The 24,120-nt window shown below is 39.6% G+C and overlaps 1 protein-coding gene across 3 annotated transcripts in view; it reads right to left on the bottom strand.

The window, feature by feature from the left end:
* Positions 1-749: 749 nt before the first annotated feature.
* The window catches only part of ndst2a (N-deacetylase/N-sulfotransferase (heparan glucosaminyl) 2a), a 121,616-nt gene continuing 98,245 nt past the window's right edge, over positions 750-24,120 (bottom strand). For 2 of the 3 annotated variants that reach the window (XM_026224595.1, XM_026224596.1), the window contains 13 exons: positions 13,067-14,726; positions 8,539-8,626; positions 8,043-8,197; positions 6,677-6,862; positions 5,958-6,086; positions 5,463-5,645; positions 4,996-5,092; positions 4,768-4,891; positions 4,314-4,488; positions 3,838-4,008; positions 3,410-3,519; positions 3,208-3,310; positions 750-1,784 (listed from right to left, as the gene is read on the bottom strand). In XM_026224595.1, the coding sequence (XP_026080380.1) occupies positions 1,659-1,784; positions 3,208-3,310; positions 3,410-3,519; positions 3,838-4,008; positions 4,314-4,488; positions 4,768-4,891; positions 4,996-5,092; positions 5,463-5,645; positions 5,958-6,086; positions 6,677-6,862; positions 8,043-8,197; positions 8,539-8,626; positions 13,067-14,086 (2,667 nt within the window). In that variant the 5' untranslated portion in view covers positions 14,087-14,726 and the 3' untranslated portion in view covers positions 750-1,658. The remainder of the gene's footprint in view (positions 1,785-3,207; positions 3,311-3,409; positions 3,520-3,837; positions 4,009-4,313; positions 4,489-4,767; positions 4,892-4,995; positions 5,093-5,462; positions 5,646-5,957; positions 6,087-6,676; positions 6,863-8,042; positions 8,198-8,538; positions 8,627-13,066; positions 14,727-24,120) is intronic. The other variant, XR_003277799.1, reaches the window with a different exon arrangement.

Below are 24,120 nucleotides of genomic sequence, written 5' to 3'. Positions count from 1 at the left end.
AACCAACAAAATTAATGTTATGGAGTGGCCAGCCCAATCTCCAGACCTTAATCCAATTGAGAACTTGTGGGGTGATATCAAAAATGCTGTTTCTGAAGCAAAACCAAGAAATGTGAATGAATTGTGGAATGTTGTTAAAGAATCATGGAGTGGAATAACAGCTGAGAGGTGCCACAAGTTGGTTGACTCCATGCCACACAGATGTCAAGCAGTTTTAAAAAACTGTGGTCATACAACTAAATATTAGTTTAGTGATTCACAGGATTGCTAAATCCCAGAAAAAAAAAATGTTTGTACAAAATAGTTTTGAGTTTGTACAGTCAAAGGTAGACACTGCTATTTTTTTGAACATACCCCTTTCAACTAATTGCCCAATTGCACAGCCTTAAGAGCGTGCATATCATGAATGCTGGGTCTTGTTTGTTTTCTGACAATCTACTGAACCTACTGGTAACTTGTTTGCCACGTAGCAATAAAAAATATACTAAAAACCTTGATTATTCTGGTTAGTCACATTGTACTGCTATTATTTTGAACAATACTGTATGACACTTAAAACACTGGTATCAAATTTTCCCTTGAGCTGAAATGGCATAAAAAATAAATCAGGAAGCAGGCAGGGACTCCCTGAACTGAATTAAATGAGGTGCCAAAAAGATTTTCACCTCTACTTTTTAAGCCCATAATAAATACCTTCTGCTCTTTTCTCAAAAGGCACAATCCCAGACAAAATGATTCACACAAACATATCCAACCTCTCTAAGTGTTTATTAGAGATAATACAGCGTTGGGAGCTTTTAAAATACATTTAAAAAAAAAAAAAAAAAAAAAAAAGAGACAAGACAAGACAGCAGCTCCTCCTTGTGTAGGACAGACCAGGAATCACAGCACAGCCCTTCTCCTCTCCTGCTTTCACAGCTCCTGACATACAACACATCTGCCACAGCGTCTACAGTCACTTCCACACTTCAGTGTGCGTAGTGTAGAGGAAAGTGCATGGATAGGATAAATACGGGATACACCTGATAAGACACTTGAAATAAAAGCTTTCCACCGGACTCTAGTGGGAGACGAGACATTAAACAAATGCTCCCTCGATTGCATATACTTTCTTACCGTTTGGTTTCTGATCCAGCTTTGTGCGTTTGTGCGTGTGGAGAAGACAAGGGCTGTGGACCTGACGTCCTCTAGGCGTCCTATTCAAACAGAGCTCTGGCTGTACACAAACGCTGCCAGGTTCAACTGTCACAATCCCAAACCCAAAATATACAACGCTTTTAAAATGTACAATGTTTTACAATCATTCCTCAGACGAGATGATCAAGGCTAGACCGTGTGTGTTTTTGTACGAGTACTAGTGTGTAATAACACACTTAAGTCACCAATAAACTCATGCTTGTCCACACTGGTAGTGCGTTCTGGTCCTGACAGGTAGGTCTGTCATAGATAAGAGGAGGGACTGCATTTCCCAGCATTCCCTCGTCTTCAACATCTCAGACAGTGAGCACCTTAACGAGAGGCTGAAGTTTGCAGTCCACTCAAAGCCGTCAGTCAGTTCATCTGCTACTATAGTTTTGAACCGAGTGGTTTTGGTACCTCTGTAGTAAGCGGACATTGTTTTTAGGCGTTCTGATACTGGAGGTGCAAGTGACGTCGTCTCAGCTCCAGCTGGTGCTCTGGAGCTCTTCTCTGAGCCAGGTGGGTAACGCCTGACCCAGCCGATTCAGCAGCCGTAACAGTTCCAGGTTATGCTCCCTGTAGTACTCCGTCAGGAAGGCACGTGTCTGGAAAGACACAAACAGAGCTGTTTAAGGAGGCCTTCCACTCATAACTGCTGTGTGCTTTAACTAACAACAGCCTACAGCCAAAAATATACAACATCTGAAAGTGCCTTTGCTTAAAAGAAGAACCTATTTACCCAGCAGCTTTTGTTTTATACAATATACATTATTATTACTAATTCATCTATAAAAACAACATTCAAAATTAAATGATTATCATTGTAATTGTATTAATAATTAAATATTATGCAATTATACATGATTTGATTATTAATTCTATTACTATTTACTGTAGTAATAGTACTTAATTATTAGAATTTACTATAAAAGTATACATTCTTGCGCAAGGTTGGGGGTTCAGTTTCCCGGGAACACATGATAAAAATTGATAGCCTGAATGCACTGTAAGTCGCTTTGGATAAAATGCAATTTAAATTTTGTTATTAATTCAACACTGTTATTATTAAATATTAAAAAAATGACAGATTATTTTATGATCATGATGATAATTGTATTAATAATAATAATAATAATAATAATAATAATAATAATACATTTTACAATTATAAATGATAGAGTTACACTTTATTTTAAGGAGTCATTTTTACAGTGTACTTATACATTTATGTATCAAGTAATATTAATTAACTACATGCAATTACTACATGTAATTACAGTATGCATAATTTATTGTTAGAATAATAGTAAGTACATGTGTAACAAGAACACCTTATAATAAAGTGTTACCATGATTAGTTCTATTAATTCTTATATACAATTATTATTTCAAAATATTCAAATGTTATAATTGATCAAATTTAAACAAAATGTGGCAAATTTACTAATTTAAAATCCCAAAATAAGAAATGATGAAAACTGTAATATAACTATTATCATTCTTATTATTATTAACAATAAAAATTCAAATTGTTGTAGTATTGTTCATTCAATTATTAATGAAAATTAAATGATCAAAGATTTAGTTAGTGGAATCAGCTGATCATGGTAACCGTCCTGTATATTTATATTTTTCACTATACCATATTATGTCTGTTTCAAAGACATCATGTGAAACAATTTTTTAATTAATAATAAAAAAATAAAAATAAAGACATGACAAAAAGCCTGATGTGTATATGATCTAGATGCCCCTCAGACAGCACGAGTTTTTGAATTCCACTGCTTTTTTTTTTTTTTGCACCCGACAAAGTGAACAGTTAAACTGTAAATGTTTGTAACAACACAAACATGCCTGTTGCACTCTACTAGTTGAAACATCTCCAGTGATGTGACATGACTATCTGATCTGTGTTCTCACTGCCGGTGAGTCACCCGTCTATAACAGCGTGTCCTTGCCAATGGCATCGTTCAGAAAGACAGAGCAAGTTTTATGAGCGAGGAGAGAAGAGCTGAGACTATCATCTACCTCATGGGCCATTTCTGGGTATTTTCTGCCTTTACTCTTCCCCAGACACTTAGGACGCCCACCTTCCAACCTCTGACACCAGAATCCTTTACCCTCATCAAAGCTGCAATACACACAAACACAGATGGATGTAAGAAAAAACATTCAGTTTATTCACAGGCATATACAAGTGTTCATTAACAGAGTGAAGTGAAGGACTCACACGAGAGCCTGGGTGTAGTTGAAGATGGGTGTGACCCCCAGGAACCGCTGGATGCCATCCATCACCAGGGCTGGGTTAGATCGAAGCAGGGCACCGTCTACAATATGGAGCTACAGTGAAAAAAGAGAGAAGAGGGTTCAGGAAACAAACAGCAATGCTAATTTTGAAAAATGTTACTGAGATGTTTTAAGAAAAATGTGTGTTGAATTTAAAGTGAAAATGACAAAAGCATATAAAATGACTGAAAATAAACTATTAAATAAATGAAAATGCAAAAACATTTATTGTTTAAATTGCTTAGTAGAGAATTTAGATCTTCGAACTAGCTACATTCAAACCTACAGATTTCAAATGCATTTGCCCTGATAGTTATGAAGCAGATCAAAAACAAGAGAAGGGATATATCATACACAAGATAACTGCAGTACCTGTCTGGCCTGGTAGTGCACAAGCCAGCGCTCGAGATGTGTGGCGTAAGTCCCAGGCTGGAGGCTGCGGCTCTGAAGGGTCAACAGCTCTTTAGATGCAGACGGACCTGCTGTTACAACCTCGTGGAAGGTGTGGTTAATGGCAGCAGGGTCCTGGTGTGCTCGCTGATGCTGACGTCAGTTTCAGAGGTGAAAGAGAAAGGTTTATGGTTAAGATAAATGCTATCCATATATGGGCTGACTATTAATGCACAAAATGATAGACAGTGCCTCAAATGTCAAAGGCTGCCACAAAGCCATGTGATTTTTCAGTATGTAATTCAGTGATGTGTGTCAGGTAACGGGAGTATTTTCTGAGTTACACGCCATAAAAAAAAGCTGCTACCAGGACCTTTAAATGATCATTACTTTAGGACCATTACATTTATTACAGAAAAAAAGACCACACAATAAGAGAGCAAGCTGTTGTAGAGTACCTGATACCAAGAGTAGGCTCTGTCGACTGGGTTTATAAGCAATGCTATGATCTTGGCTCTGGGGAGTAACGCGGCAGCCCTCTTTGAAACCACCTCTGTATCAAAGTAGTTGGCACTTTTCTCAAACATGAAATCTGTGCTGACGTTCGAGGGGAAGGGAAAGAAGTCCATGTACCTGCAAGAGATAAAGATGTGCAATAACAACAAATATGCTAATTAAGGTTGCAATAAATGATTTGTAGTCTTCCGTTACATGACACTTTAATGTCATCTCACTGTTATTTTTAAGCAGAGGGCTTATCCTGTACCTAAGTAATGGATATATTAAAATTGCAATATGAAACCTAGACAGTATTACAGATATAATAAAATGGAGGGGTGATAAACTTATTATGATGAATGATTTGTCTCTGCTACACTGGCTGGGAATGAAAAAGATGTGCGTGCATATTACCAGTCAATGCCGTAGTGGTAATTCGGCCCGTTAAAGAACTGGATCTCCTCAAAGGTGACTTGGCTGGGGAAGTTGCTGGTGATGGCGGGGTGAAGGGTCAGGAAGGAGTGCAAAGCTGAGGTACCTGTGCTCAGAAATAAACAGCATCACACGCAGTCTCTAAAGATTTATTTATTTGGTTACCTGGGGTAAGATTTAAGGCTTGAGTCTGGAAATCGCAGGACTCACCTGTTTTCTGTGGGCCAATAACCAGAAACTTGGGCAGTCTATCACAGGTCTTTTCTTTGGACCAGATGTCTTTGTGTCTTTTGTCATGACAAGGATTCTGAATAGATGAAAAGATGAAGGAAACAATCCTAAATTTTTGCATTTCACATTTTATTTGATTAATTCACTGATTAATGAAGTTTCCCACCCATTCATTATTAGAGTTTTAATAATTATAATATAACTAAATTTGATCATTTTCCAAATAATTTTCTAGAGACTCCTTAAATGGTTTTCCTTTTGCAATCAAGCATCAATTATTGTAATTAATAGATCTTAATTATTAGTGCACAAACATCTCCAGAAACGGTCACAAATGTCTTAAAAGACTATGAAAATAGGTGCATAAATAAATATTTATTAATACAATTATTATAATTACAATCCCAAAGATATTTGTATTTATAGTTTTTTTGCCTTTATTATACCTGCCATAGGGGGTCCATTTCTTCTGGAAAGATCTGGAAGTATTTCTCGGCTAGTTCCATGGGAGGTAGAGTCTGTAGCCGTAGGTTGGTCCAGCACTGCACAAACTTCACCAGAGACTCAAAGGTGTATAAGCCGAGCCGATCGTTTCCGTAGTTAGACAGGTGAGTCATGAAGATGCTGATCTGAGGATGGGGACAGTGTTATTTACATGTAACTTAATTTAGTATATTTTTAAGTAAAGCTTTGGAAACAGCTACTATTTTCATTTTGAAGATCCCAATCTAGTTTATTTTTCCAGCTTTTGCACTAGCAAACACTTCAGGCGATAGGGCCGAACACAAACAAAAGCACAGAGCGCAAGGGCAGGACTCTGTCACCGCTTAACTTTGGGAAAGATAAACAAACACACGCACAAAGAAAAATACACTCACTCCCATTCACTAAACACACACAAGCACAAACACAGAGGGGAAAACGGCACAAATGCAACTCACAGGGTTTAGGAGGATGGTGAGGAAGAGTTCTCCTCCACGTATGCTCTTGTCCAGCTCCCGAGAGCCTCCAGGGTACTCATTATAGAAGATGGTGTGAGTAAAAAGGCCACATGTCTGCCTGGGCAACACCTGCAGACAGAAGAAGGTGAGGGACCTGTACACACAGCATTCAGACGTACTCCAAGACGAATGTATTCGAAGGAATGAAGCAGTCATTAGTCATTTAATCTGATCATGGTGGGAGCAATTTGAGCTCAGGCTACAATAACATTATTTTACATTCTTCTTCTTCTGCTGAAAACACTGGGTCGAATTCATAAAACACCAGCAAAATGAATTTCTATAATGTTTGTTAAATCATTATTGGATACTCTGTTGCACTGAATTGAATGATGCAAGATTTACAGAAAAAAATCATTCTGCTTGAGTTTTATTAATAAAAGCCCTTTCACACTAAACGCAATGAAAAACATTTTTTTTATTAATTTAATTCTGCAAGGATGCATTAAATTAAAGACAATTTTTGAGATTACAAAGAATTCCTATTACAAATTAATGCTGTATTCCTTATAAGAATCCTAAAAAAGTATCATGGTTTCCACAAAAATGTTGACATTTATAATTAAAAAAAATGTTACTTGATCACCAATTTAGCATATTAGAATGATTTCTTAAGGATCATCATCAGCAAGATTGACAGTGAATTGGTAATGTTTCACCTTTATGCCACGATGTATGAAGCCCCTGCGATGGCGTGCCGGTCTCAGATGTGGATATTCTTCTGTGCTGGTCACTGTGATCCCCCAAACACTCTTCCAGGCCTCGTACAGCTGGCTGTGTACAGGATACACCCCTGAGTGGTGGGGGGCCACAGCGTACCCCATGTCTGTGGGAATACCATGCTCCTGTAATGACAAGAGACAAACAAACGCTCGTGAAGATCAATCACAAAGCTACCCGCCACTTAAAACTCACTCGCAATTGCACTGCCAAGACTTATGGGGCGAACGGGAGTAGAACAGAGGAGAAAAGTCGATATGAGACGCCGTTAACAAGACATGTCATCAGAGCGTGTGCGAGCAAGAAGCTTTTGATTATGCTTCTCTGCAATAGAAAAATCTAACTCTGTGTGTCGAGAGGCGTAGTTATTTCTAACACCACAGGAGGGTGGTAGACAAACACATTCTTATGATGAGCAAAGGGCTTTTCTCTCTGTCCAAGATGCCACTTTAAGAGCTCCACGTGTGTGTTCCTTCTCGCTCGCGTGTGTGAGTGTGAGCACAAACTGTGAGCCCCGAGTTAAGGACGGCCCTTTGCAGGCTCATTAAACCTTGATGAAGGAGCTGTGTCTTCTCCATTGAGCAGAGTGCAGGAGAAGGCATATGTCAGTGTCTGCTCTAAAGACAGGATGTGACAGAAGGATTAGCGAGAGGAGGAAAGGGCTGGTTAGTATTCACCGCACACTCCCTCTCGCTGTCTTCTGCCGGCGGTCCATATCCCACTCCAATGACCATCATTACACCAGGGTGGGCTCGTTTCAACAGGCCAAATTCACAATCTCCTCGGCGGATGCACTCCGAGTCAAGGTCAAAGAGAATCCTACCGATCCAATGAAAAAGTGCTAATACAAATCTATAATGAAATACCAACATGAGATAAAGCTGGTGGGCAGAGAATCGATACTCGCACCTCTGCGACAGCAGCAGTAATGGCTGGAAATAGTAACACAATGATGAAGGAACAAAGCGAGATCCCCTGTTGCAACACAACAAATGGAGGGAAAAAGCTAATATGGAAAAGATCGAAGAAACTCATTTTGTATGACATTTTTGTGTTAAAGTGCATTTGCTTATCCAAGTTTAATATTTAAAATAACAAATACATAAGACTTTTGTAGGTTGGTTGAAGAGTGTAAAGACATTCAACTAATGGAGTGCCAATGGAGGAACGGGATCACATGTATGTCCACACAATGGCAGACGAGAGGAGGGTTTGGTAATATTATGTTTGCAATTATGTTTGGGGCTATTACTGGCACAGGAATTAAACTGTTATGCATTAAGGTGTATCATTTTACCAACAAACCTGTGCAAACTGCATGTTGAGTCTCATCTGCTCCGCCAGCACACTGACATTGTGGAAAAGATGCGGCTGCATGTGACTCCACATGTGTGGAAACCACCAAAACTCATGCCGGTGCTGCAACAGCATGTCGTCGCCTTCATCCTCCTCCTCTGTACCTGCAAAAACACATATACGTATGAATTATTATTGTCATTTAGGCGCATTTTGTTCAATAAGATTAGATTTTACATGTTTCTTTGGCTTCTTTCCTGCTCTTGTTTACTTGATTTGTTACCGTTTAGAAGTTTAGTGTCAGCAAAATGCCAAATTTTGCATTGCAGCTACTTTAGACATGCTAGCAAAAGTGACTTCATTCTGAACAACAACATCAAAAATAGGTTTGGCCATTAATTACTTTTTTGCTGGTTTAACAAAATCTGATTTAAACAAGAAAAAACTAAAACTGATTTCTCCTGCGTTGTCTCGTAAAAGTCAACAAGAAAACGGAAAAAAGTACCTGCATAGTAGAACTTCCCGGAGAACCCAAGATTGAAGGTGAAGTTGGGAACCAGCGAACGCAGTTTATTCTGTGTGTTGAGCAAAGCCTGGAAATAGAAGAGTTATCACTTTAATAACACTTTCAAAGTCCTGCCTAAAATCTGTGGAACAAGATTAGCAATATGCCAAGAACAAAGCAACGACATTTGACTTTAAGCTATGCTTGAAGGCAAAAACAACAACAGTAGCATTAAACAAATCTCTCCAGTACCATAGACATTCACACTAACACATGTATGAGTTAAAGTCACCAATAGATGGCATTGTGGTGCCAATTCAGTCCTATGAAGGAAAGCAGAACTTTCAGGCCGTCGGCCAGATCGACAGACTGAGTGGGATGAGAAATACACATTTGCATTCAAATCTCCTCTACCCACGGGCAGGTCAGACGTGCGAAAGAAGCCGCAGCCTTAACATCAATCTAAACTCATCCTTGCGAAATGAACACATTTCATAACTTAGCATCACTGCGCACATCTAGCTAATGACGGTGCTGTGAGGCCTGAAATACAAAATGATCCTGCCATCAAGCCCTTCAAGCCCTGAGAGTGATACAGGGGTATAAGCGAATTACAGCGCTGTTCCAGCACAAATCAGACGGCGGGGAGAGATAGTGTCGCTTCCCGCACAAATCTAACACAAAGCCGGGCCGATAGTTGCGGCAGTGTCACAAATCAAGCCCTGCTGCTGGGGAGAGAAGGCATCTTTCACTGATTTAAGAGCCGCCGGTGTCCCTGAGTTTGAGTGTATCCAATATTTGTTCTGCTTTGAGTGTGTTTGCTCAGCATGTCAGCATAATCCTGCTGTTTTTATGGCAATCTGCGAGCCATCTAAGATTGCACAGTGATGCCCAGCGTGGACAGATTCAGTAGTGTGTATCACATTTGACAGGTTGATAAAAGAAGAAGAAAAAAAAAGATGCTACCTATTGAAAAAAGGAAAAATAAGGTTTTCCTTTTACAATCAATAACTTTGTTCAATGAGTTATGACAGAGTAGAGGGAGTAAAGAGGAATGAGGGCCAGAGGTCAGAACAGCTTTTGTCACCACTGACCTTGCCACAACAGACTTGGCTCAGCTTTGCAGCAACACTACTGAAACATTTTCATACCTCAATTCTATTTTCATCCCATAGTCCGTCTGAATTTCTCTAGACCTAACAGACTAGGGATCAAGATGGTTGCTGAGACCAGATTCAGTCAGATGCACAACAAAGCCAGTCCAATGCTGTCTCCGGGAAAGGCATCACATTTTGACAGCGGACATGGGCAAAACAGTCATTCCCTTACAGATCACCTCTTCTCCCTGTAGAGCTGACACTCAATAGTCGCATGAAATCTCTAAGTACAGCTGGATTGTCGAGAAGCTCAAATTCACATCTGTAAAAATCAAGATAAAATTCTCAAGTACACAATACAACTACACATTACTCTTATCCTACAGTATCAATCATTGTCTAAACCTAAATGTAATTAAAAATGAAATGCATTTAAATATTTAACAAATTCATAATTATGTCTTGTTATTTTTAAGTGGCAGCCCACAATTCAACAACTCTAACAACTTCTAACAACTCTAAACTCCATCTAAACTCTTATCAACTTCTAATCTCCATCTGCCGATACATATACGTGGAATATTCCACGCTTTAAGACACCAAAATGAAAATGGACATAATGATGATGTCAATTTTTTCGTGCTGTTTCAATGACGCCTGGCTCACCTTGTACATGATATTTGCCAGAATCTCAATGACCTGCACTATTTGTAACAAACATACCAGCTAAAAACACGGAAATAATCTAGTTGTCCCATAGATACAGTACAATGTGTATACATTAACATATATAGCAGTGAACTGTGTGTACATATGGACATCATATATCCATGTGTAGTGAGTACTTGGAAATCAATAAGCTTCAGTTCTGAAAAAGCATACGTGACCCAGGACCACAAAACCAGTCTTCAGTGTCAATTTGTTTTAATTAAGATTTATACAGCATCTGCAATCAGAATAAATAAGCTTTACATTGATGTATGGTTTGTTAGGATAGGACAATATTTGGCCGAGATACAACTATTTGAAAATCTGGAATCTGAGGGTGCGAATCTATTAAAGTTGTCTAAATTAATTCTTAGCAATGCATATTACTAATAAAAAATTAAGTTTTTATCTATTAATGGTAGGAAATTTACAAAATATCTTCATGGAACATGATATTTACTTAATATCCTAATGATTTTTGGCATAAAAGAAAAATCGATAGTTTTGATCCATACAATGTTTTCTTGGCTATTGCTAAAAAATACCCCAGAGATTTAAGACTGGTTTTGTGATCCAGGGTCACATATGGAGTAAGAATAGATGTGATTAGTCCACCATTAGACACAGTTTGTTTGAGTTGTCTATGCAGCACTACAGGCTGAGGTGATTACAGCCCACTTGTTCAGCTTGAGGCCAGGTGGCATGGCATACATCACCATACAAATCTGGCAAAAAACAACAACATAAACACAGCTCTGTGGGTGGATAATCTGTGTGTTACACACATATTCCTGCAAAACACTTATGCTATCTGTGGAAAAAAAAGAACACTTAAAACTGTGTCCTTGCTCCAAGGTATTGTCCCCAGTAACCATCATGATTAAGACTGACTGTAAAAGGAAAACATATGGAAATGAGATGCTGCATACATTTTCAAACATTCTTTCCCAAGTAAATAATAAATAGCAGCAGTTGTGTAACAGGCTGGGTTTTAAGGGATGTTCAGGGCTAAATACAAGTTATGCTCCATCAACAGCATCTGTGGCATGTTGTTGATTACCACCGAAAATAACTGACTTTGCCTGCAATAACAAAAAGTGTTGATAAAAATGTACTTACAAAGGAAGTCTATGGGGCAAACATATAACACTGGCCCCATAAAATTCCACTGTGAGGGCACAGATGCTATTGAGAAAGCTTAACTTGTATACAGTGGTTTTCATACCAAGGTACAGGACAGATACCCCCTTAGGTGTTACACAAGACAACATTTTTAAACAAAAGTATAACATCAAAATATCAAATATAAATCTGCATGCAAATTTGCTGAAAATTTAATTGAATAAAAGCACTGAGAGCACCCACAACGATAATAGTTTATACAACAACAAAAGGCAAGAACCACCAAAAAGGTGAGACATTATTCAGTCAGACTAAATATGTCTGCTGAATCCTGAGGGCGGGCTTAACAAGTGAAAATATTTTACTGTGGAAGGTTTTAATATTTCTAAGGTATGACCATGATTCCCAACCCATGTTTTGCAACTTGATATAAAAGTAAACCTAAACCTCACCTAAAATGTAACTTCTATAATTTTTTTGTTTTTACAATTATTTGTAATTTTGGAGCTTTTCATTCTATTCTAAAGTTAATTATATTGAACAAAGTGGCCATATTATTGGTCCTCTTTTGTGTTACACAAAGTCAGTCTACGGAGTTTGAAATGATAGAGGCAGAGTAATGACACATAAATGACTGAATTATTATGTAAGCTCTAACATAAATATTGGACATCCCTGTCACATCTAACCATTCACCATTTTAGCAAATTACATTTAAAATTGCCAATTGCTAACTTTTGTTTTTGTAGAATTTTGTTTTGTAGAAATGTCTCCGCCTCTATAATTTCCAATTCGTTGGACTGACTTTGTGTAACAGAATGTCAAATATAATTGATGGCGGGCTAATTAACTGCCTGACTGATTCAGTAAGCAGACAGACAAGGCAGATTCTTCTGCTGAAGAAACATCTTCATGTTGTCAATGCAAATGTGACATTAATTGCCCTATTATTTCTAATTAGAGTTGTTAATTTACTTTGTCTGGCTTCAAAGAGGACAGCTGGGTGGTATCTATCTTTGCAAGTGTACACTACACATTTACGGCTTCTGAAAGCACTGCCATGCGCAGCATTGCGATTTCTATACTTTAGGAGGCAGGAAGCTTCTACTCAATCTGATGATGAGCACTGGGAGGGATTCATATGTAATAAGCCCCTTTGGCAACAATGCTTATAAATAGGTTAATAGGCACATTGTCCAAAGAGATCAATTATCTCTTGATCTAACAAGCACATTATTTTGAGTACTAGCTGTTTTAGCCTCCAATCTCCATAACACCACAGTGCTCAAAGCATCATTAATGCTCCATGGCATGTCTCAGCCAATACATCATGTTACCCATTTAAAGAACATGAGTTTTGCTTGTTAAACAATGGATGGGATGAAGAGACCAATTTGAATGTCCATAGGTAAACAACACTAAGCAACCTAAGGACTTTTAAAGGGTTCGATCAGCCAAAAACAAAAATGAAAATCATTCACTCACCCTCACAGCATTCTGAACCAAAGAGGAAAGTCATATAGGTTTGGAACACCACGAGAGTGAGTAAATGAAGAGAGAATATACATTTTTGCATGAACTAAGTTAGAAAGGACACTCACCTTCACATCTGTCACCTTCATACGCGTACCCTCCTTTCCCACAAATATATCATCCACGTCAACTAGCAGATGCCTCTCCAAGGACAGGCAGAGTCTTTTCCCTGTCAGATATGCTATGGCATCCACAAAAATCAACTTGTGAAGCCAAAACGACAGATTGTTGCCAAACAGAACCCTTTGAATTCCGTCGTGAAGGCCAAGGTCCTGAACTACAGTGGCATGAAGGGCTCGGTGGGGGCCCAAATGGTCCAGTGCTTCTGAAGATTTTGTGACAGCCAGGAGCACGGGCTCATAGGTGCTATGGTTAGACTGAAATACCGTCCAGTCATCGCCAGGGAGTGGGCCCTGTTCCACCTCATTGGGTTTGGTGATGTACAGTAATGGGGCGGCAGGGTTGACGTGGTAGTCTCGTAGGCCCAGGTTAGAGTGCAGGAACAGCGGGAAGCCCTTCAGCTGGGCACTAAGCAGCGAGTTCTCATTGGCTTTGAAGAAACCGATGATGCCTACACCAAATTCAGCACAATATTTATCCAGTAGGTCACGGTTCCAAGCATCCAAGTTGACATACTTTAGAATGTTCTCATAAATGACCAGGGCATAGCGGCCGATGTCACGCTCCATCAACGTAGGCATGTCCCCCTTACTGGGTGCAATCTCAGTGTGGTATCGAAAGCGACTGGACTCAAGGATAGCCACAATCTCTTGTCCGAGTTGAGAGTAGATGCTTTCCATAAAGACCAGCACCACAGGCTCTGTTCGAGAGTTATCCACTGCTTTAACCGTCCTCTGCCGGCCTGTGAAAGGGGGCAGGAAAAGAGGAGCCCGTTGCCCTCCTGGTGCGGCCGCAACAACCCCACCACAGTCACTAAAGGGCAAAGGGGGTGCCTCCTTTATTTTAGGGCTGTTGCTGACATAGTAGGCCAGGTAAGCCATGGAGAGCAGGCAAAAGATGATGAGCACCAGGATAAGGCGGTGGAGCTCGAGTTGCCTGACACCCCGTACTAACTTCCACAGCCCCATGGCCACAGTGCAAACGTGGGACCGGGAAAGAGAGGGGGGCAGAGGGGAGGCTGAAAGCCTGGCCTTCACAGTGTTTGCAGCAAGAGGAGGACAACAGAGAGGAAAAGATAAGGAAAAAGGAAAAGGGTTGAGCAGCAGACACTGGCACAAGCTTTGGGTCAGGAGTAGCCATTTATGCTAGGTCACCATGGCCCCCATAGCCCATGACGCGTGTCTCCGCTTTGATTGCTGCCTCTAGCCTCAGTCCTCCAATAAGGTCAGTTAGCTCTTTTTAACCCCCACCACGAGTTCCCAGAGTGCACTTGCTCTCAGCTGGCGTCTTGGGCCTGGGATAAGAGGATTGGGTTTCTTGATCACTCTTGACACTCCTCCTCCACCACCACTCGAAAAAGGATCAGCTATTCCGCAGCCGACTTTTACGTTGCTGTGCGCTGAGCTTTCAAATAAGCATGTGCCTCTCAGTGCAAAGGGCTCTTTGGGATTTACTGGAGTGCTTTGAGGCCTTTGCTTCACTTCCCCCGCTGGCCTCAATAGTGGATGCTCTGAGGATGCTCACCACTGGGGCGGGATGGTGAACATTGCCCCCTTTAGTGGCCCAGCAAGGACAGCACATTCACCATTGGGCAGGATGAGTCAAATCCTGGAAGAAAGAGAGAGAAAGGATGCAATCAGTCCAAACATTATCAAGTACCTTTAAAGAGTGGATAAAACATGGGAAGCAAAGAGATCTGACAAAGTGCTTGTAGCCTAGACCAAATATCGCTTTGCTCTTATACTTCCAAGCAGCCATGTGGTTTTGCTATAATTGTGACTGCTAAAATAGTCCTGGAGCCATTGTCCTCCAGTGAGATAGCATTACAGGTGAGATCACTGACCTTACAGGTAAGTGACTTGAACAGTTTAAAAGGTGAACATTGGACTCACACAGACATAATTAGAGCATGGGAGGGCAGATGATGGGTAATTCAAAACTTTGATAGGAAAGCACTGTTTGTAAACTTGAGAAAACCTACACTAATCTCCATAGGAAAGAGCAAGCTACAGTAAGATCGAGTTTCGAGAAGCTGGACAGAAATCATTGGATCGCAGGCACATTTTCTTCTTCCTCTCCACACCAAGAGAGGCTTTGTCAGCTTACAGCCAGCTATCAGTCTCTGACATGATCAATGCCAGCCATGCTGTAACTATAAATCAGGCTAGCACTTAAAGGATCGTTTTTCCCACAGATGAACAAGCATAGCCTGTGCTTTGGTCAAAGGCACCTTGTCTAGGACCGGTGATAATCTAAAATAAAAAAATAAAAATGGAGGAAATGAGAGAAAAAGCATAAGGAATGAAAAGATGCTAGAAACAGACCTTCACTTCCACCTTCAAAAGCTAATAATAAATGCAAAGAATCTTAATGTGATAATTCACCTGTCTGAAAGAAGACAAAGAATAATTATAAAGAGAAAAGGAGAATGGCGGCGAAGTGCTCAGCTGTAATGAATTGATCAAACTCAGAATGAACCCTACAGAGGTGAACACATCCTGATATGGAAACCTAGATTATTAATACCATGGGAGCACTCTAACTTCACTGACCAGTTCTCCATCAGTTCAAAACATGCACACAGGCAAACACAAGTGCACACAAACAGCATGTTTCCATCATGACACGCTGCAATTCACGAGGTCATAAAGATACACCCAGGTCAGTGCATCCAATTCAGCATTATATTATTTGTACGGTAAAGCAAAAGGATGATCGAGGGGAAACGGCAGCCCTGAATCATTGGACTGAATGGTTTCACATGGCATGTGCTGTTTAAGCCGGGACAAAATTACTACGGAGCATTTCTCATCTCAAAAGAATAGCTTTTACATTTGAGTCAGAGAATGTAAATCATGAACTATTCAGAGCTGAACTCGACCAGGAAATTATCAGGATGGCCATGCATATCTTGTGTTTATTACATAGCTCTTGTCAGTAAACAAACATGCTTCCAGAGCAATGGTACATAAGAACACAGGAGGAAATGAGATGGAAGAGTGTGAATACGGGAGGAAATAAGATGCAAAGAGAGAAGTACAAGGCTTAACACACACTCAAGAAAGTAGATGAGCAAAATGTCACTGCTAACTTATAAAGATCCACCGATGTCCTAAAGTGGTGTATGCATATTTGAAAGATGAGTTTAAATCATTCTAATTTGCATATTCGTGGTAAAAATTATTTAAAATGATTAATTAAAAGGGTATTTATAATCAGTGTTGAAAATATTTATGCTGAACTGCTGAAAACTCAGCCTTGCCATCACAGGAAACAAAATACATTTTAAAATATATAAAAAAATAGAAAACATTTTAGAATTCCACAGTTGTACTTTTTTCTGTATTATGTTGGTGTTAAATATGTACTTCTAAAGAGTGAGAGAAATGGAAATAAAGAGATTTTGGACATTTACTAGAATTGTTCTTTAATTAGCAGAAAAATGGAAAGTCTTGACTCAATATTCTGTTACAGAGATTTTTCTGCTTATACACGGCCGTGTTAATGGGGCAGAATGAGAGCAAAATGAAGGAGTGAGTAAATGTGAAACCATGTGCGAGAACAAGAAAAATGACTGATTAGATGGGGCGTGAACAGGTGCATAAGGATGGTATCACCTTGAAGATACGCCACACAAACACACATTCATAAAAAATTACTTCCTGTGCTCACATCACATCTATGCGTTACACGTATTTTTTTGGTACATGAAATGGGTGTTATTCAAATAACGACATGTCAGTTGGTTAGAACAATGTGCTATATGTACATTGCAAGACCTCGTACAATGCAACCAAGATGGAGCTAGTTTCTGTGGTAGGGCTGTGCGATTAATCGAAATCGTGTTGCAATCGCGTTTTGAGATGTTGCAGTTTAGTAATCGCAAAGCCTGCAAATATGGATGCGATATTACGGTTTCAGAGAATATGCGTGACTACCAGCCTTGAGTGGCAGCCTTACTAACTAATGTTAGTACGAGTGTGAGCGCACCTCTGTTCTCCCCCATCAGCACTGCTCTAGCCAACTGCATAAACAAGAAAAACAAGAGAGAGTGTGTGCGATTATGGCGTCTACAGGGTCAGATCGGTAGTAAGGTAAATGTATACTAAAGAAAAATTTTATGTAATATGAGATTACTTCGAAATGACAGACACCAAACAAAAAGGTGACTTTAATTTGCAAAAGCTGTGTTACAACACATATCAAGAGCTCCCTTATCAGTTCTGCTTTCAGTAGGTCTACTGGAGAATAAAAGAAACTTAGATGTTTTTATTAGTACATGAACATTACCTTTTTACTTTACATTTTATCTCCCCAACATACTCTTATTTGAATCCATGTTCACTATTCCCAATTCAGAAGACCGCTTACACAGCCTTTATCTCTGACACTGTGTCTACACAGGATGACTTTCGCTTGGATGAAATGAAACATTCAGCACATTTTCCACTTGTTCTTAAAATCCCAAATGAATAAATCAGCATATGTAACCAATGTAATACCTTAATAACTGACCGAAAGTAATACAGTTTTTTATTTACACAAAATAAACTTAATCTTTCCTGTGAAATTCAGTAATTAAGTCAATTCTGTAAAAGTATAATATTCCCTGCTGAAAAATCGCACACAATACAATAGAACCCCTCCAAAAACATAATAGAACATTTTATGGATTTAAGGGTTATAATGGGAATTATATTGGCTTTAATGTAAAGTATAATGGTGTCTACTGGTATATGATTGATTCTATTGGTGGGATGTAATCTGGCAGATGGGAAGAAATAGAAAAACAGTCATTATTATTGAAATAATGCCCAAAACACACAACAAAAAGGAATTTTGTTATTGTTTTAATGGAAACCATAAGAATTTCTGTGATGGTTTCTAGTATTTATTTATTTATTCAGCAGGGCAATGATACCCATACTGTGCTGGACACTATTGACAATATTAAGCTGAAGCTTGACTTTGCAAAATGAAAATCACAAATCAAATCGCAACTGCAATATGTCAAAAAAAATTTTTTTAATAAAATGCAATTTGATATTTTTCGGCAAATCGTACAACCCTAGTCTGTGGTGCTGCATAAATTACCCTGTAAGGCTACCATGCCTCCCTGACCCATGACCAATATGACCTCTGACCCTTAATTCATACTGACTGGGCTTGCACGTGGGCCATGTGGGCAGGGGTGCTCTCAGATTTCAATCACTCCAGTTTCTTTCTGTTCTAACTTAATTACGGCAGAACAACTCAATCTGCCTTTCTCTTGTATCTTGACCGCTAACAGAAATCAGATCCAAACTCGATCAAAACAGCAGCTGGAAAGTAAATGCATCTACATCACTTTATACCAAACTACATTTTTACATGTTCACAAAGTAAAATCCATTAAGCTAAGGTTATGTGGGCGGTTGTCAAGCTAGTTCTATACAATTGGTAAGATGCTTTTTATTTGTGGTTGCTAGGGTGTTCTGGTGGATGTTTAATGACCCATATTAAAAGAGCCCACCAAGTATTTATAATGTATTGGTCCCTAGATATGCCTAAGGTCCCAACCTAAATGTAAGTCTACTCAAACATATTAGCCACAGCCATGTAATAAGTCTTGTAATAGTCCAACTCTCTTCAACAAACCACATGATTTCGGTCATTCCTGTAGCACAAATGGTGCGGGACATGTTACAAACCTAATTTTAATACTTGTGGTTAATGGTCTTTTTCAACCTCTAACCCCAACTATGAGCAAATAGTGATGCTTGTCTTGGCAAACGGCCCTAATTAGCATACAGGATTGATGGTGCAGTGTACAAAGTGACCAGAAGGGGGCTTCCACACACAATGGGCAGAGAATTAAGGTCTCTGGGCAAAGTGGAGGAGGGGGATATCATTAGGGCCCAAGCTCACACTGAATTTGAGCCACAGGTGTACAGGCATCATGGGCATCTTGCCTGTACAAACACACACACACACATTCACACACACACCTGAAAGAAAACTAGACTGCTTCAATCAATACCAAGTAAAAAAAAAGAGCACTTTAAACTGCTATTATGTGTGGAGAAATTTAATGAGCCTGCAGCTTACCTGCTACATCCAATTTTCAAGTGAAAAAATACAGACTGCTTCTACAATAACAAAACACAAAAAAGAATCTTTAGATGGATTCAGTCCTGTGGGGCCATTAACATGCAAATTATTTATAGAATTTACAAGCTGTGGGAGATGGTGAAAAAAAAAGAAAGCTCATCTTATTTTTAATCAAAAGAAATGTTTTACAAATAGCTGGAGATTTATCGGAGCTATAATTCTGAATTCCTGAATTTGAGACGGTTGCAGGGTGACAACAGCAAATGCTCATTCTTTGAACCCCAATTGTCTGGGACAAAGAGATGAAGGAGGACCATGAGAGGACCCTCTCCTCAGCCTCTCTGCCCCAGCAACCCCAGGGTCAAGCCCTCACTACCCAAACACCACAATGCTGACCATCAAATTCCACAGGCCGCTGCCCCCCTCTGATTATTCACCATGAATAACACACCAAATAGACTCACTCCAGTGCATGAAACACAGGCAGAACAAAACCAAAGAAGAAAGGATAACCCCCCCCCCCCATTTGTTTTCTTCCTCGCATGTTTAATCTCAGCTGAGAGGGAAAAAAACAAATCATCAAAAAAATAATAAAGACCAACTCTGTCTATCAAAATCTATGCATTTCTTTTAGTGTGGACAGAGATAAGAGCGCTTTGCTGCTTCTAATCCCATTCAGACTTCAATTGGGCATGTGAAGTGTGGCTAAACTACGTCTTTAAAGTGTTTATTTTACCCGTCCATTTCTCAGAGTGCTACGTGAGAATGAGGGCGTCAGTGCTGATAAACCATTGCTTACGTTTGGCTTTTGAGAACGCCGGGTTCTCTCTCTCTCTCTCTCCATCTCTCTGAAAATAGTGCAAAAACTGAATGTATTATGAGTGACTGAAAAGGAATTACCCAAACTAAGCTGGTTTACTGATGTGAGCTGCATGCTGAAGAGCTCCAGCAGGGTTCACTGTCGCTGGCCGCTGCTGATCTCCTGATAATGCTTGCAGCACAGGCTCTGTTAATTGTGGGATTACAGGACAGCAATTAGCGAGCCAGACTTAACCGGAGAGGACAAAGAGACTAAATACCTAACACAGCTGGGACAAGCTTAGATTGGAAGTCTTCAAATCTGGACAGTAGTTTTTATGAGAGCTGCCATGTTAAGATGTATGGTGCAGGGTGACAGCCAGTGTGGTGAATAAAATCAGCACTGACCTTATGAAAGCGATTACTTAACCATGCCCATCTCTTTTCAAGGGCGGGTACTGTGTATATTTGTCAAACAAAATGACTTTGCAAGCCTCGCTGATGTACCTGATGATTTCGGAAAAAATTACTTAGATGCAGTTTATCGTCGAGCAAACAAATCAGAAAGCACAAGCTTTCATATCAGACTTTTTATGATGCAACACTAGACATAAATGTAGATCATGAAAAAAAAGAATAGGGGCGATATGTACCCAAGAAGTCAAACAGTTGATAAAAACATTAACACAAAAGAAAAATCTGTAACTGATGTTTTCTGCAGATGCTAATGGGTAAATTATTATTTTTTTCCTAAAGGAATATGCACATTTAACATAGTATTTGTATTAATGAGGTAGGACAATGTCAAGAATGACAAGTAGTTTTTAAATCTTATTCCTCTTTCTAAAAACATCCATCAATTTCTACCATTTCTTTCCCCCAAAATATTTAGAGTTGAACAATCCTTTGCATTTTTAGATAATCATGATTATTGGCTGGTTTTAGGAACTGAAGGAATGGAACTCCATCCACTAGCCTCTCTGGATAACTAGTATCCAAATTACATGTAGCAAAGCAACATCTTTTTACCATAATGTTGGGAATTTACCAAAACAGATGGTTATTTATCAGTGGTAAGGTCAGTTAAAGAAATGGCCTAAAAACCTTCAAACTTGAAGACTCTTAAAGATTCTTGAATTTTTTTCCATCACTCAAGGTAACATTGAAAGCTTGTCCTGACAAACCTTGCATTTCTAGTTAAAAATACAAATTTTAAAAATCCCTTCTGAATTTCAACTGTCTTTACTTTTACCTACTTGCATTCAAAAAGCAACTCTGCATACTCCATTCAAAATGAAGAACTGAATTGGAATTTGAAAGGGCCATATTAATTCAAGTCTGAATGCCGCACTAGCCTCGTGACAGCTGAGGAAACAACTCCCTATGAGAGGCCACACACATATGACATTCAGGACTCAAAGTATGAGCAGAATAATCCCACTCATCAACACTTACTGATGCTCTTTGTTAAATTAACATCAAACAACTTTGAGAGCCCAGATCTTGTTAGGAATGACAACAAGCATTGCAACGGTGTAATGGCTGGAGGGAAGCAGATAAAACGTTTCATTACCAAGAGAGAAAAAGAGTAAAAAAAATCTAATAAAAAAAGGACTTCTATTAGCAGATTCCCACGCTAAAAAATATTGAGGGCTAATCTCTCATTAACGCAGAATAAATATTTAACGATTAAAAATGGCAGCTCATTAGAAGGTCTATTCGTCATGAGAGCGTGCTGCAGTAGGCAGTCAGTCAGACACACCTCTCTCTCATTCTCTCGCAGGTGGCAGCCACGATGTGCCCACTGGCATCAGCAAGGCCATGTCAAAATATTTACATTGTCGGTGAGAATGTCATGCCTATCATCTCTGCTAATCCAAGCTCTGGAGCGTCGCCAGGATGCAGAAGTGCGTGTGATCGATGTCAGAGTGTGTGAGTGAGTGAAAGAGAATGCACAGGTTTAGTTGCCACATGCTAACTGCGTTGTGACTGGGCTGGTAATGGCAAGGATATTTCTGTTGGCCAAGATTTTGGTTTGGAGATATTCAGAGGGGTGGGGCCTGGTCCAGCTGAGAAAGCAGGAAAGCTGCAGCGACTAGGATCAAGCTCAGGAGAGGCTGTGGGGACGCCGGAGCTCCTTTTACCTCAAGATCATGTTGTTCCCACCCCGCAGCACCACACATGGCTGTTTAGAGAGAGAGAAAAAAAAAAAACTTCCAGCTCCAGCATGCTGCAGAGGCGAGCAAAGCCGGCCACCCACCGTGTGTGCGTGTGTGGGATGGGGGACACGTGCCAGCTCTGAAGCCGGAATAGAGGAATCTGACCACCTGTCTGGCTTATCCCGTCCGCTGGATGACCCCCAGCTCTTCCTAATCTCAAAAGACTCAAGAGAAGTTCCTGTATGGTGTGATCGCCATTTAATGTCTGGTGGCTGTACAGATGGGTACTAGTAGGCATTCCTAATTGGATGCGAAAACCAATGGTGTCAAGATGGCAAAATCTAAAACTCCTATTGAAATCTAATGTCTCAGGATCTCCTGGTCACTGCAAATTCCTATTAGTTTGAAAGCGCTTAAAGGACTGATTCTGTCATGGACAAAATGCCATTCAAAAACCAAAGACATGAATAAAATGAGAATAAAATGAGAAATGATTGTGGAGTAAAAAATATTTTTGAATTTAAAAGAACAGCACAACTGATACTGATAAAGACAGGAACAATATTGCTGGAATCACTTTCAGAATGTTTTCTTTTTTGTTCAGCTGATGAACTATAAAAACATTGACAGCCAATCAGAATCTAATCTGCTTTAAATAGCTCAAGCATTTATAGCTACAGATGGCATAACAGCAGCACACATTATAGCTCTTTATAGCTATCATTCTTGGTGTAAAGGGGATTTAACTAAGAAAATACGATAGAGACTGGGAGAGAGTGATTGGCCGAGCTGTGCAGCATCATTAGGAAGTGAAGAATGAGCGTAGGAGGACAGAGAGAGCGAGTTTAGAACTGTTTACAGAATTTAACTATGTCTTGACTGTCTCTCATATGGGAACACAGAGCTCAGAGAGCTGGCCAAAGCTTGGGTCTTCAAAACAGTAGAGTGGCAAGGTCAAGGTTGAACTTGTCACAGGCACAGATTGAATAGTCTATTTCAACTACATCTGCCAGACTAACAGCTACAGAGCTCAATATAGCTCAATGCATTTATTAAGATGTTTTTAAAGGTTACAGCCTGATAGTGTGTCAATTATTAATACATGCATCAAGGTATTTCTAATTGAATTTTTTAAATGAGCATCTTGTGCTTCAATGGAAGCAAGAACACCTGGCCTTGTCACTTCATCAATGTCACAAATTGGCCAGATCTGCAATGTCAGAAATGCTTTAAACTCCTAATTGGATGCCTTGAATTTCCTTTGCGATTAATAGAGCATCAAACGTCAATCAATCAATCATAATTGTACTAATATTTACTTGTATAAACTGGGTATTGAGTGCATATACTATGAGAAAACCTACTAAATAATTATGGAAAGTTTAAGTGTGTGGTATTTCTGCCATGCATGATTCGTTCAGCGTTTACATGTATTTAGACAGCACAGGTATTTGGAGTACAGCGTGTTATACATGAGGGAAAGGAACCCCGTCCTGAGTTTTGACCTGTGAGCACAGGCCTGGTGGCAGATCTAGGACAGAGAGACTGCAGATGTAGACTATGACCTCTCCTGCTCTTACACAGAACCTACACACATCTTCTCTCCTATCAGACACTCCTGGCCAGCTGGAGGTCAATGTGGGACACAGAAAGACATTTACTACAGGGGTCCAAAATTCCATTTTCAGGCTGTCATACTTCAGAGAACTCTGGTATTGTGAAGATGGTTTTCTGGACCAAGTCAAGTAGAGCAGTTTTATACATGCATGTGTTATATACTTCTTATATACAGAGATCCTGCCCAAACACTCCTTCACTAAACTAAATGCTCTATCATTCAGACAGTTTGGCCTCATTAGCTTTCTAATACGAGTAATGTGTACTGCAAAAACACTATGCAGTATTCTTGCAGAGTAGATTTTGGTGAAAAAAAGTGTAATGAGTTTGAGCAGCAA

This window comes from Carassius auratus, chromosome 38 (assembly GCF_003368295.1).
Source record: "Carassius auratus strain Wakin chromosome 38, ASM336829v1, whole genome shotgun sequence".
Taxonomy (NCBI): Eukaryota; Metazoa; Chordata; class Actinopteri; order Cypriniformes; family Cyprinidae; genus Carassius; species Carassius auratus.
The sequence above is the reverse complement of the archived record's forward strand: the minus strand, read 5'-3'. Positions and strand labels throughout refer to the sequence as shown.